This window comes from Crotalus tigris, unplaced genomic scaffold (genome assembly GCF_016545835.1).
Source record: "Crotalus tigris isolate CLP2741 ecotype Arizona unplaced genomic scaffold, ASM1654583v1 scf7180000024366.3429058, whole genome shotgun sequence".
NCBI lineage: Eukaryota > Metazoa > Chordata > Lepidosauria > Squamata > Viperidae > Crotalus > Crotalus tigris.
The window spans coordinates 361,829-374,332 of record NW_024100535.1 but is presented as its reverse complement, the minus strand read 5'-3'; the positions used below and the strand labels follow the sequence as shown (position 1 = coordinate 374,332).

The window sequence follows — 12,504 nt, the reverse complement described above, 5'->3', positions numbered from 1 at the left end:
TAACAGTTCTCCATAGTTTCTCCAAGGTCATCTCTATTATTCTCTATACTTGGTTAGGGACATTTTGTTGTTGTTTTTCTTTATTTGCTTTTTTTTATCTTTTACTTATTCTTTTAGTTATTTCATTCTATGGCTGTTTAGGGGACTCAGAGACAGCAAACTCACTGTAATTTGCTCTCTGTGTTTTTTCAGAAGACTTTTTTGATGTTGTGGCTAAATGTGTCTCTTGAGATCCTTCCTATACTCTTTGCAGGAGAATTCGATACAGTAAATCCATGTCATTATGATATCACTTTTGGAACTTCTAGACCAGATACTCCCAAAAGAAGAAGCAAAAACAACATTACCTTCATAGGAATCAAATCCCAATATTTTCTAAAAGGTCAATTTTGCTAATAGACATCCTGATTACCAAAACCTACAGCAGACATGTCAAACACAAGGCCCGCGGGCCAGAAGTGGCCCACAAAGTGGTTTCATGTGCCCCGCGAAGCCATCCTGGAATCAGTGAGGGAATAGCCCCCGCTGCCTTGGCCCTGGCCCAGGCCAGCCGGGAGCCAATGTACAATTTTGTGGTGGCCATCTATGCTGAAATGCATTCAATCTTAGGTCCACAAGGCTGTCTGGAAACAGCAAGGAACCAGGCCCTGCCGCTTCAGCCCACCCCCTGGGTGCATGCTGGGGAGGTGTCACCCTTTGTGAGGAATGAAGAAATGCACCATCGCTTGGAAGTGGCCAGCAAATGGCCCTTGCCTACTTCACATATCCAGCTTGATGGGCTCCAGGGGAAGGGTTTCGGCAGACAGTGGGGCACTCTCCTCACAGTGCCGAGAGGTTGAGCTGGGCGGCACAAAACCAAAAAGAAGCGAGATGCCGCTCAGCTCCCAGTCTGCCCAATTTCTGCAGGCAGCGGGGCGTTCTTCTCATAGCGCTGAGAGGCTGAGTCGGGCAGCGCGAATTCCAAAAGAAGTACAAGGCTGCCCAGCTCCCAGCCTGCCCAGTTTCAGAAGGCAGCGGGGCGCTCTCCTCACAGCGACAAGAGCTGAGCTGGGTGGTGCGAATCTGATGAGAAGTGCAATGCTGCCTAGCCCCCAGCCTGCTCAGTTTCATCAGGCAGCCGGCTCAACCTTTTGGTGATGTGAGGACAGTGCCCCGCTGCCTGCCAAAACTAGGCAGGCTGGGGGCTGGGTGGCATCGTGCTTCTTTTTGGATTTGCACCACCCTGTTTAGCCTCTTGGCGCTGTGAGGAAAGTGCCCTGCTGTCTGCCAAAACCGGGCAGGCTAGGGACTGGCAGTGTCGCACTTCTTTTCAGATTTGCGCCGCCTGACTCAGCCTCTCTGCGCTGTGAAGAGAGTACTTTGCTGCCTGCTGAAATTGGGCAGGCTGGGGCCTACGCAGCATTGCGCAGATAACATTGATTCTCATGCTGCTCATGGCATCTCATCCCCCAGAGCCCATCAAGCCAGATATGTGAAGTAGGTGAGGGCCATATGCTGGCCACTTCCAGGTGATGGTTCATTTCTTCATTCCTAACAAAGGTGACACCTCCCCAGCTGCGTTTCTTGCCTGTTTTTCTCCCTCCCTCATCTCAAATATTTTCCCACCACTCTGTACTAAGGAAGGAAGGAAGGAAGGAAGGAAGGAAGGAAGGAAGGAAGGAAGGAAGGAAGGAAGAAGAGGGAGAATCTGAGGGAAATCCTACCTTAGTCCTGCCCTGTTGCCCTTTCACCATCCCATTGTCTCCTCCTGGCCTATCCTGGGGGTCTCCCATCCTATTGCTAAGGAAGCTTTGGATACATGGAGAGGGAATGGGCCTCCCTCTGATTTTGCCCTCGTACCCATCATGAGCAACCTGGCTAAGGAGAGCAAGCACAACAACAGCAGCCTTGAGGAGGAGGTAAGTGCAGCTGTATGCCCCCTTGGTGCCGCGGGTGCTCGAAAGCCAGGTTGGGCGTTTGACCTCTGCTTCCCAGGGTTCCGAGCAGCCCACACCACCATCCAGCCCCCCCCTGCATGGCCTGAGAGGAACAGGAGGCTCCTCTGGTGGACTATTCCTTGCCACTTGCCCTGGTCCCACCCCCTTCTGCCAGAGACCCTCAGATCTGTCCCACTCCTGCCCAGGCCCCCACAGGCACCCTTGATGCGAACAATGTAGAGCTGGCCACACCCACCCGGTAGGCCACATCCACTCCATCTATGCCCACCAGTAGGCCACACCCACCCTGGCCACATCCACCCAGGCCCCCGAAGGAAACCACAATGCTAATGCGGCCCTCAATGAAATTGAGTTTGACACCCCTGACCTAGAACATCTTTCTCAGATTTAACAGCACAGAACAATGAACCTCCCTCAACCTATTTGCACACCAGAAGATTCTAAAACAAGCTGACCTACAAGAAATAGAAGAAGCCTGCACCACTAGAGGGCATTTATAACAGCCTTCTTTGACTTTTCTGGCCCCTGGAAAAATCTGTAGGGCCACTACATCATCAAACATACCCTTCTTTATTAAATACCAAACATTTAAATCATGTCACAATCAAAGTGTCTTTTAGCAGAAAAGTGCTGTAGAAAATATTTCCTAGCAAGTATCAGCAACCAGTTGTACATAGTTGTGTATGGTTATCTGAATAATAGATCCCACTTTCAGGGACTTCTGAAAGTGCATACTTCTCTATGGAATGTCCTTTCTCTGCTGTTAGGAAATGATATACAGGAGTTATTGTGAAATTCCATTTTCTAAAGTGGGGATGGGACATCCAGCTCACTCAGGCATTAACTTAATGGGGGACATGAGAAAAAAATGTATTAGGCCCCTTTCAGTATCAGCAACCAGTTGTACATAGTTATCTATATTCTTTCTCTATCCACATATGTCAAATGTTCTTTCTTTAAGGCAGGGGTCCTCAACCTTGGCAACTTTAAGACTTGTGGACTTCAACTCCCAGAATTCCTTAGCCAGCTTTGCAAAGCTGGCTGAGGAATTCTGGGAGTTGATGTCCACAACTCTTAAATTTGCCAAGATTGAGGACCCCTGCTTTAAGGTCTCCTTCTTACTTATTCTAAAACTGTGAGGGAGCTATCTCTTCCGACAGGAGGTCACCTGAAAAAGTTCTAGCCCTACCACCAGAGCTTCTGGGTAGGAGATACCTTCAATAGGATGTCGTATTTCCATGGTAGAAAATTAATCTTCACAATAAGGGTGTTGAGTTTTCAAGCTGAATACAGAAGAACTTAAGTCTTCTGAATTCTCAAACAACATTCATCCCAATCTCTTTTAGAGACCCAGCAGAGTTGTGTTTATAATCTATTTTTTAGGGTAAAACATGAACATTTTTTTTAAAAAAAGCAAAGTGCTTTTTAAAAGTTCTACCAGTGAGCTTGATAGAAAAACACATCTAAATTACTTTGGAATAAATGGAGCTAAGAGTCTGTAGACCAAGAACTCATCATTGATTTTCACTTCGTTGTGCCCCTTGATTAACCTGCTAATCTTACGAATAGCTTGTTTCAAAATAGTGAAAAAGCACTGTCTTTCTACGTGCATTTTGGAGCACTCAGTTCAAAAGAACAAAGGTATCATTAGAAAAATTGTTCATGTGTTATGCTTTTCCCCCTCAGCAAGATATTTCCCATATCAAAGTTCAGTGAGTAGATGGAACATCCTCCTCAGTTTGCCCTCATAGCCTTTCCAAAAATATCATAATCCCTAGCAAGACACTATTTTAAGGGATTCATATTTAAAGGGTATATTCATGGGAGGCTTATTTTTGGCATGTGTGCATGTGTCAGTTTCAGATGGCTTGCATAGCTAGTACTGTATACATTTTTATTCAGAGCTACTTCACACACAGTCTAAGGGGAGCACTTCTGGATTGAGGACCACAAGCTTCTATGTGAAGTTTAAAGATGTAGGGTAGAGGAAAATGTTGTTTTAGGAACAGTAGTGCGTACCTGAAATAATTCCTTTCAGAAATCTGTATACCATTTTCTCAGCTTATTAGATCTGATTTTATAAAACCTGCTGAGATTTTTCTCTGGGGACCTTAATGATCTTGCCACTTTAATAAACATTCATAGAAATTCTGGCAGCTTGTGGAGAAGGGAAACTCATTTAAAAGACTTTTATCTTCACAAACTACTAAAAAGAAAGAAAGAAATGAAAAAATCTTCACCAGAAGACTAAAAGAAGCGGTCAAGATGTGAAATCCAATCAATATGTGCAATTGAATTATAACACAAAATGGTTGCGTTACAGATATGCTGCCCGGACATTTGGTTCTTTCATTCTGAAAAAAAGAGAGAGAAATAACTAGACTTAGAATGTGAATTTAGGACCAATGGGTGAAAAAACAAAGACTTTTTAAAAAGAAAGATGGAAATTAAGGTGGTATCTTCCAATCAACGTGTACTTCATTTTGGAACAGAGTTACATAGCACTCATGTCTACACCTCTAAGAAATTTCCATTTTTTCACATAAAAAAATCCAGATATGAAGCCGAAGCTGCCTTCTTCGCCAATCTGAAGCTGTCAGACTTCAACATCATTGACACTCTCGGAGTTGGAGGTTTTGGCAGAGTTGAACTGGTAAGTAACATTTCTTTATTTCTAAGCATGCAGAATCTGTTGGTTTTTGCTGTTTACCTCACTTGAGGTAAACACTCTATCCCATTACAGAGGGAAAGTTAAATATTATAAAGAGAGGTTAATAAAGTTATCAGCCACTGCAGACCTTTATATTTAACTTTATTGAACAGTGGTACTTAAAAATGAAACTGAAAAAGTCCTGTGACTGGTAGGCAATTTCTAGTAAGCTTTTATTTGTACTAAAACTAGATGAGACATGGCTTAAGAAATATATTAAAACAAGGATTCCCATGGGTCACGATAGAAAGAGGATGTCTGATTAGATAGACAGATGATAGGTGGATGATAGATAGATAGATAGATAGATAGATAGATAGATAGATAGATAGATAGATAGATAGATTTTTAATGCTATTTGCTTTGTTCTTGATCTTTACAATTAAATTCAATTTAGTTTAGTTTAGTTTAGCATTTACAATTTGCAAAGGAACTGTGAAATAAATGACAATATTTTAGTGAACTGTTACTTTTAAATTATCATTTCAGTTTTGCATATTTCTGTATTTTATCTATTTACCTAGCAGATGTAAAGATATAGATTTCGCTAAATATAGTGAATACAAGCTATAGAGGTAATGTCAATAAATTTATGTTGAGGTATAAGCATTTAGCTGTAGCCAAAAGCAGAGAAGGAAAATATCAACAACAATCGACAATCAAAATGTAGTTTTCTTGCTAAATCAAACCCTTTGGCAATATAAATATATGTTAAGAGAATGTGAAATGTAGCTGAGTAACTGTTTGTACAATTATGTAAATCCATATTAGTGGGTAGCCAAAAACAGGTGGATGATAGATAGATAGATAGATAGATAGATAGATAGATAGATAGATAGATAGATAGATAGATAGATAGATAAGTAGGTAAGTATGTAGATAGGTAGATAGATGATAGATAGATAGATAGATAGATAGATAGATAGATAGATAGATAGATAGATAGATATTTTTAATGCTATTTGCTTTGTTCTTGATCTTTACAACTAAATTCAATTTAATTTAGTTTAGTTTAGCATTTACAATTTGCAAGGGAATTGTGAAATGACAATATTTTAGTGAACTGTTACTTTTAAATTATCGTTTCAGTTTTGCATATACTGTTTTAAAGCTATTTATTGTTTTTTATTTATTTACCTAGCACATGTCAAGATATAAATTTTGCTAAATATACTGAAACAAGCTATAGAGATAATATCAATAAATTTATGTTGAGGTATATGCACTTAGCTGTAGCCAAAAGCAGAGAAGGAAAATATCAACAACAATCAACAATCAAAATGTAGTTTTCTTGCTAAATCAAACCCTTTGGCAATATAAATATATGTTAAGAGAACGTGAAATGTAGCTGAGTAACTGTTTGTACAATTATGTAAACCCATATTAGTGAAGAGGACTCCTGGAATATGACACCAGCCAGACTTAAGGAAACCCTATTAAGTAAAGGGATATCCTTTCCATAAAAATAGCGCAAGTAAGCATGCCTAGCATTAACCAATTCAACAAGTGAGATAATTGTAAACATATCATTTATAAACATGTAGTAATGTCATTTAAGTTCAGATGTGTTTCTTGAAATTAAACTCAGCACTGATTCTGCTCAAAGTAGAAGTTGAAAGCAAAACAGAAAGACCATAAACATAATAGGGAGGGAGAAGCACACATCACAGCTAACTGATATACTCTAATACCATCTGCATAGACATACCCCAGCCTATCACAGAGCTGTTGAAAGTGCCATGTTTTCAAGGCTCATGTAAAGGATGTGTTGGGCAGTTCAAATGTCTAGGGAGATGCTGCTCCAGAGGACAAACATCAACGAATAAAGTACACTTCCTATGTCCCATTAGATAGTACTCTTGAAAATTGGGAGAGGAGGATGCCCATTCTAGCTGATCTTATGGGATGGGCAAAAACAGTGGAAAGATCCTAGTCCCTTAGACAGCCTACACCATGAAGGACTTTGAAGGTAACAACCAGTACTTGGAATTGTACCCAGAAGCTCAGCAGGAAGCCCTGCAACTCATATAACAGAGGAGTTACATGGTAGCATCGAAGTGTGCCCATAATTGTACAATCACTGCATTCTAGACCATTGTCCATCCAAATCACACTTTTTTATTAGTTTATAATATAAAATATAAAAATACAAAAGAACATAGTAGGAAAATAGGGGAGGGGAAAGTGTAAGGAAAGGGGGAAAAGAAAGAAAAGACGTTGACGTCTGACTCTCCTTGTGCAATAAAATAAGATAATAGCATCAAACCTCAACTTTTTACTTTTACATAGTAGTATAAACTAGCCATTTCTATAACAATCAGCCTATCATTTTTTCCCACCTCAAGCACAAAGAGAAGAAGCAGTTTCCAAATAGAAGCAAAAGTAATTTTTTTTCTTTAATCAAAGCAGTCAATTGAGCCATCTCTGCTAACTCCATCAACTTTTGCAGCCATTCATCCATTGTGGGAATCAAAGTGTCCTTCTGTTATTGTGCATAAAGTAATCTTGCTGCCGTCAACATATATAACATCAAAGTTCCAATTTTTTTTCTCAAGTCTTTTTTCATTAAACCCAAAAGAAAAGTTTCTGGTTTTATCGTTATATTCACTTTGAGAATTTTCTGTATTAAGATGTGAGTTCTATTCCAATATTTTTTGCTTTGTCGCATGTCCATCATAAATGATAAAAGGTCCCCCTTTTACATTTGCATTTCCAACATTCATTTGAAGTACCTTAATACATTTTTGACAACTTATCTGGTGTTAAATACCAATGATACATGATCTTATAGAAGTTTTCTTTTTGATTATAATTTAGTGTAAATTTTAAACCTTTCATCCACATATTCTCCCATTGTTCAAGTGTTACATTATATCCAGAGTTCTTTGCCTACTGAATCATACACATTCATTTTCCAAATTCAAATTCAATAATAATTTATAGACCTTAGCAATAATATGTTTATCACTACTGTGCAGTAGGATTTCCAATTCGTTTTTCACAAAGTCAAGTCCATAACTTTTTGCCTGATTTAAATCTTTCATTCAATTGTAAATATGTAAACCAATGGCAGACATGCCCTTCTGATTCTAACTCTTTTTTAGATTTGAGGATAGAATAACTAAAATTAAAAGATCCAAATCACACATAACTCAATATTTCCCCTACTCATGTGCCTGCCACCAATTTTTAATTTTAGATAGATAGATAGATAGATAGATAGATAGATAGATAGATAGATAGATAGATAGATAGATAGATGGATGGATGGATGGATGGATGGATGGACGGACAGACAGACAATCAGCCCCCCCCCCCCAATTCTTCAATGCACTTACTGAAAAAGAGTGAGTTTACCATACTGTCCACATACTTTACTTCTGGCAGAAAATATCTAAAGCTAGGCTGTAATTTTATAATACTCAATTCTATAAACACCTTTTGAAATGGGTTGGACCTTTAAAAAAAATATGATGCGGTACTTTTTTTTTTACAACCCTATAATCCTTTAATTCAGGGTAGAATCAGGACGATTGAATAGTACTAAGCCTATGTCAACTTCGCAGCAGACATTTTCACTTTCCATCCTGAGAGAGAAACATCTGCTGCTACCTAGGATTGAACTATCAGCCTTTTGAATGGTAGACAAGCATCTTCACCATTAAGCCACCATGCTGCTCCAATAGGATGCAGCACTAACTATTCAAAAGTATGCAGCCGTACAGCTTTATCATGTAATAAATAGCATTATTTCCATTTCCGACCAAAAACAAAAATTAAACCTATTAGATGAATTCACAGGCATAGCACATAGCTGCAAAGGATTGGCTGATATGGATAATGGATGATTACTAGGAAGAAGGTTGATAGGAGCTGTAATGGCTGAATAGTAAAAGATCAGGAAGTATAGCAAATAGAATTGTCATTTTTATTTCCTTATCAGCAATAATCACTAATGGAATTACAATAATGTAACTAGGAATAACCAAAACGTGCTCCTGATCCATCTGTCCTTCCTGTTAGATCCTCATAGTAGAACAATAGCTAACAACAACAACAACAATAATAATAATAATAATAAAGTTGGAAGGGACCTTGGAGGTCATCTAGTCCAACCCCCTGCTCAGGCAGGAAACCCTATACCATTTCAGACAAATGGCTGTCCAATCTTTTCTTTAAAACTTCCAGTGTTGGAGCATTCACAGTTTAAAAATGTGTCTCTTGGCTCATGACGGAAGTTGGAGGCTGCGTTCCTGGAAATGGCTAGACCATTTAGGTTAGTTGTACTCAACCTCAGGAATTTTAAGATGTGTGGCTGGGGAATTCTGGGAATTTAAATGCACCCACCTTAAACTTCTGAGGCTGAAAAACACTAGTTTAACTCCCTGTTTTATTAATAAGTATGGGCCAAAAGAGAAATATAAAATGCCTGATTTAACATGTTTGTCTATTGTTTGTGAACAGATTATATGGAGGCCGTGATGTATAAGAAATGGAATATAATTTATTTCTTTCAGTAAGAAAATATAATTATGTGGCACTAGCTATTTCAAATATATGCAGCCAGAAAGAGCATTATTTCTATTTCTGAGTGAAAACAAACATATTTTTTTTTGCCAAATTGAATGATATGCTTTGAACCTATGCTATAGGCAAAAGTGAAACCTCCATTCTATACCTCACTACAAACTATATAGTTTTCCTGTTCAGTCTAATTCCATAAAATTATCATTTGTAACATTTACTTTCTGAATAGCAGTAAGTAATTGCCAGTGATATGTTGATATAGTCACAGTATATTTGAATTTTTACAGTTTTAATATTGCCTCTGCCTAACAAGGAGGCAGGACTTAACCAATCTTGATTGATCTCACAAAGTTAAACCAAATCAGAACTGGTTTGTATTTTGTATTTTTATGGGAAATAAGGAAATTGCAGGGCTGTAAACTGGAATAAGATATTTAAAAAAGAAAGGAAATAAAGGAAATTATAAATGAACTGCATGGAAATTTCCATTTAGTGGCAGGACTCAGGCTTTACCTTTTAATTGCTATTTTTCTTAGCTTTCTAAACTGCAGGGTAGATTAAAATGAAACCAGGACAATCACACAGCATATTCTATAATAGGTTTGCCATTTTTATTTTCCTATTTTGCCACAGAAATACGGCTGTGGGAACGATAAGCTTATGAAAGAAAATCAACCGTCATCATTTTCATAAGCACAATAACATTAACAGGTTAATATGCTTCTAGTATAACAACTAGGACAGGACAGGAAGACAGGAAGACCTGGAGGAACGTTGTCCATGGGGTCGCGATGGGTCGGACATGACTTCGCAATTAACAACAACAACAACAAAGTATAACAACAGCGAAAATTGGAACAAAAACACAGAAATAGTAAAAATATTTATTTAAATAAAGTTTATAGCTGATCTTGAATTTTATGGAAGGGATTATCCTACCCCCAAGGTACAACTTCAGTGTCATATAATCAGTGAAAACTGAGATACCTATGGTTCAGACCTAGTGCTTTTGGGCTGCCTATCAAGCATACATGAACTGTGGTTTAATGTTTAGGTTTGCCTTGCAAAAATACATGGATAATACCCCAAACATGTTTGTGGGTATCAGCTGTTTTTAGAATGCATTCTCTGAACTAATGTGAATACAGGTACATATCTATTAAATGAGACCGGTGTTTAAATATTTGTCAGTTTCAAAATGATTAGAATGGAATTGTTGACTCAGGCAGCATTTAGGATTCTCTTCAGCGGGGGGGGGGGGAGAGCAAAACCATAGGAAGCCATATTTTAAAATCTGTTTAGTGAAAAATGTGAGCTGTCACACAGAGTAATGGGGTCTCTCTTGGGTAATTTGCTTGTCTTTATAAGTTAATGGACATTCCCAATAGACTTGAATTAGTATTCATAGAGTTTTCCAGCTTTCTTTTTTTAGGAATCTGACCCTAGTTTCATATTGCATTATCACTATGAGGGTACTATTTTTGTCTTTTTCTTCATCTCAAATGGCTGGCAGAATTTGTTAGGTTAGGAGCTACTATATGAGAGTAATACATAAAAAGCTTAGACTATATAGATTGAAAACCAATTTGATCAACAAAAACAATTTGCCATAAATTGGTATATGCAAAAGTGGAGAAATATTATTCAAATAATAAAAATGACAAGTACCGCAACAACAACTAAAGTTGGCAAAAAACAGTTACAAATCCACACCTATAATGGCCTCTCCTACAGGTCAAAGAATGATAGTGACCATGTTGGGGAAAGAAAAAGAAAAAGCAGAATCGGCAATGAACCCAAAGAGCATGCAGATAACACTACAAATGATTCAAGAAACAATGATGATGACCCAAGAGGCAATAGCAAACAATCATGAAGAAACAAAAATATATCACAAAGAAATTAAGAATGATATTGGAGAAATGAGAGTTGAAATTAAAAACATGAATGATAAGATAGGCAATATACAACAAACAATGATGGAAAATGAACAAAGAATCCAAAAAGTTGAAACAAAAATGGAGCATGTTGATAGCAAAATAGAAAGGATGGTACAGAAATCTGAGCAGGTAAATAGGGAGTTGACTGAATCAATTGCCTTTTTGGAAATGAATAAAGCTTCATTCTTTCTAAGATTCCAAAATATTGTGGAGGAAAAGGAAGAAGATTTGGGAGAGAAGATGGCGGAGATGTTGGCGAAGATATTAGGCAAGGAAAAACAGGAAGTAAGAAGAGACATAGACGAAATATATAGAGTATATACAAATTATGCACAAAGGCATAGATTGGTGAGAGAGGTCCATATAAGGTTTACTAGAAGATCAATAAGGGATGAAATATATAAAAAAACAAGAGACGAACCAATAATATATAAGGGTAAAGAAATAATTGTATTAAAACAAATACCACGTAGTATACAAAATCAGAGACGAGAATACCAGTTTCTAACAACCCAATTAATTAAATATAAAGGTATGTTTCGATGGTTAATATCTGAAGGCATATTTCTAACTTGGCAGGAAAAAAAATATAAGACAGATACACTTGAGAAAGTGCAGGACTTTTATGAACGTTACTTTACACAGGGAGAAGAACAAGAAAGTAGGGAAGAGTCGGAGAGTAAAAGTCAGGATGAAGATTTATTAGAGGAAGTCGAATGAGAGAGAGAACTACAAAAGATACAAGAAAGAGAAAGGTTAGAAAGAGAAGGAGCAAAAGGAAGAGTAATAGAGACAAGAACCATAAAAAAATAGATCAAGTAAAAAATGGGAGACGCAATTAAGCTCTTCTCTGTAAACTTTAATGGATTAAATATACCAAGAAAAAGAGCACAAATGTTTAACAAATTAAGGAAATTGGATGCAGATGTGATATGTCTTCAGGAAGTTCATATAAAAAAGGATTATAGAAAATTACTAGAGAATGTAAAATTAGGAACACTATACACAACATTAGCACAAAACAAGAAAGGAGGAATTGCTATATATGTCAGAGAAAAAATAAAATCAAAATTAATATACTTGGATGAAGAGGGGAGAATTTTAATGTTGGAAATAGCATGAGAGCAAAAACAAACCTTATTAACGACAGTATATGCACCAAATAATAATCAACAAGATTTTTTTTAAAAGGTACATAAGAAACTAGTGGATATGGACTACGAAAATATTTGTATTGTTGGGGATTTAAATGCAATAGTTGATGTTAAGAAAGATTATAAGAGTAGTAAAAAGAACAAAAAGAAGAAAAATATATTATCAAAATTGTTCTTTGACATGGTAACAGAACTCAATCTTCAGGATATATGGAGAGAGACACACAGATCAGACA

The 12,504-nt window shown here is 37.5% G+C and overlaps 1 protein-coding gene across 6 annotated transcripts in view; it reads left to right on the top strand.

Moving 5' to 3' along the window:
* The window catches only part of PRKG1 (protein kinase cGMP-dependent 1), a 1,362,786-nt gene that overhangs the window by 1,268,085 nt on the left and 82,197 nt on the right, over nucleotides 1-12,504 (top strand). For all 6 annotated transcript variants that reach the window (XM_039327748.1, XM_039327751.1, XM_039327747.1 and 3 more), the window contains one exon: nucleotides 4,494-4,590. In XM_039327748.1, coding sequence (XP_039183682.1) covers nucleotides 4,494-4,590 — 97 coding nt within the window. The remainder of the gene's footprint in view (nucleotides 1-4,493; nucleotides 4,591-12,504) is intronic.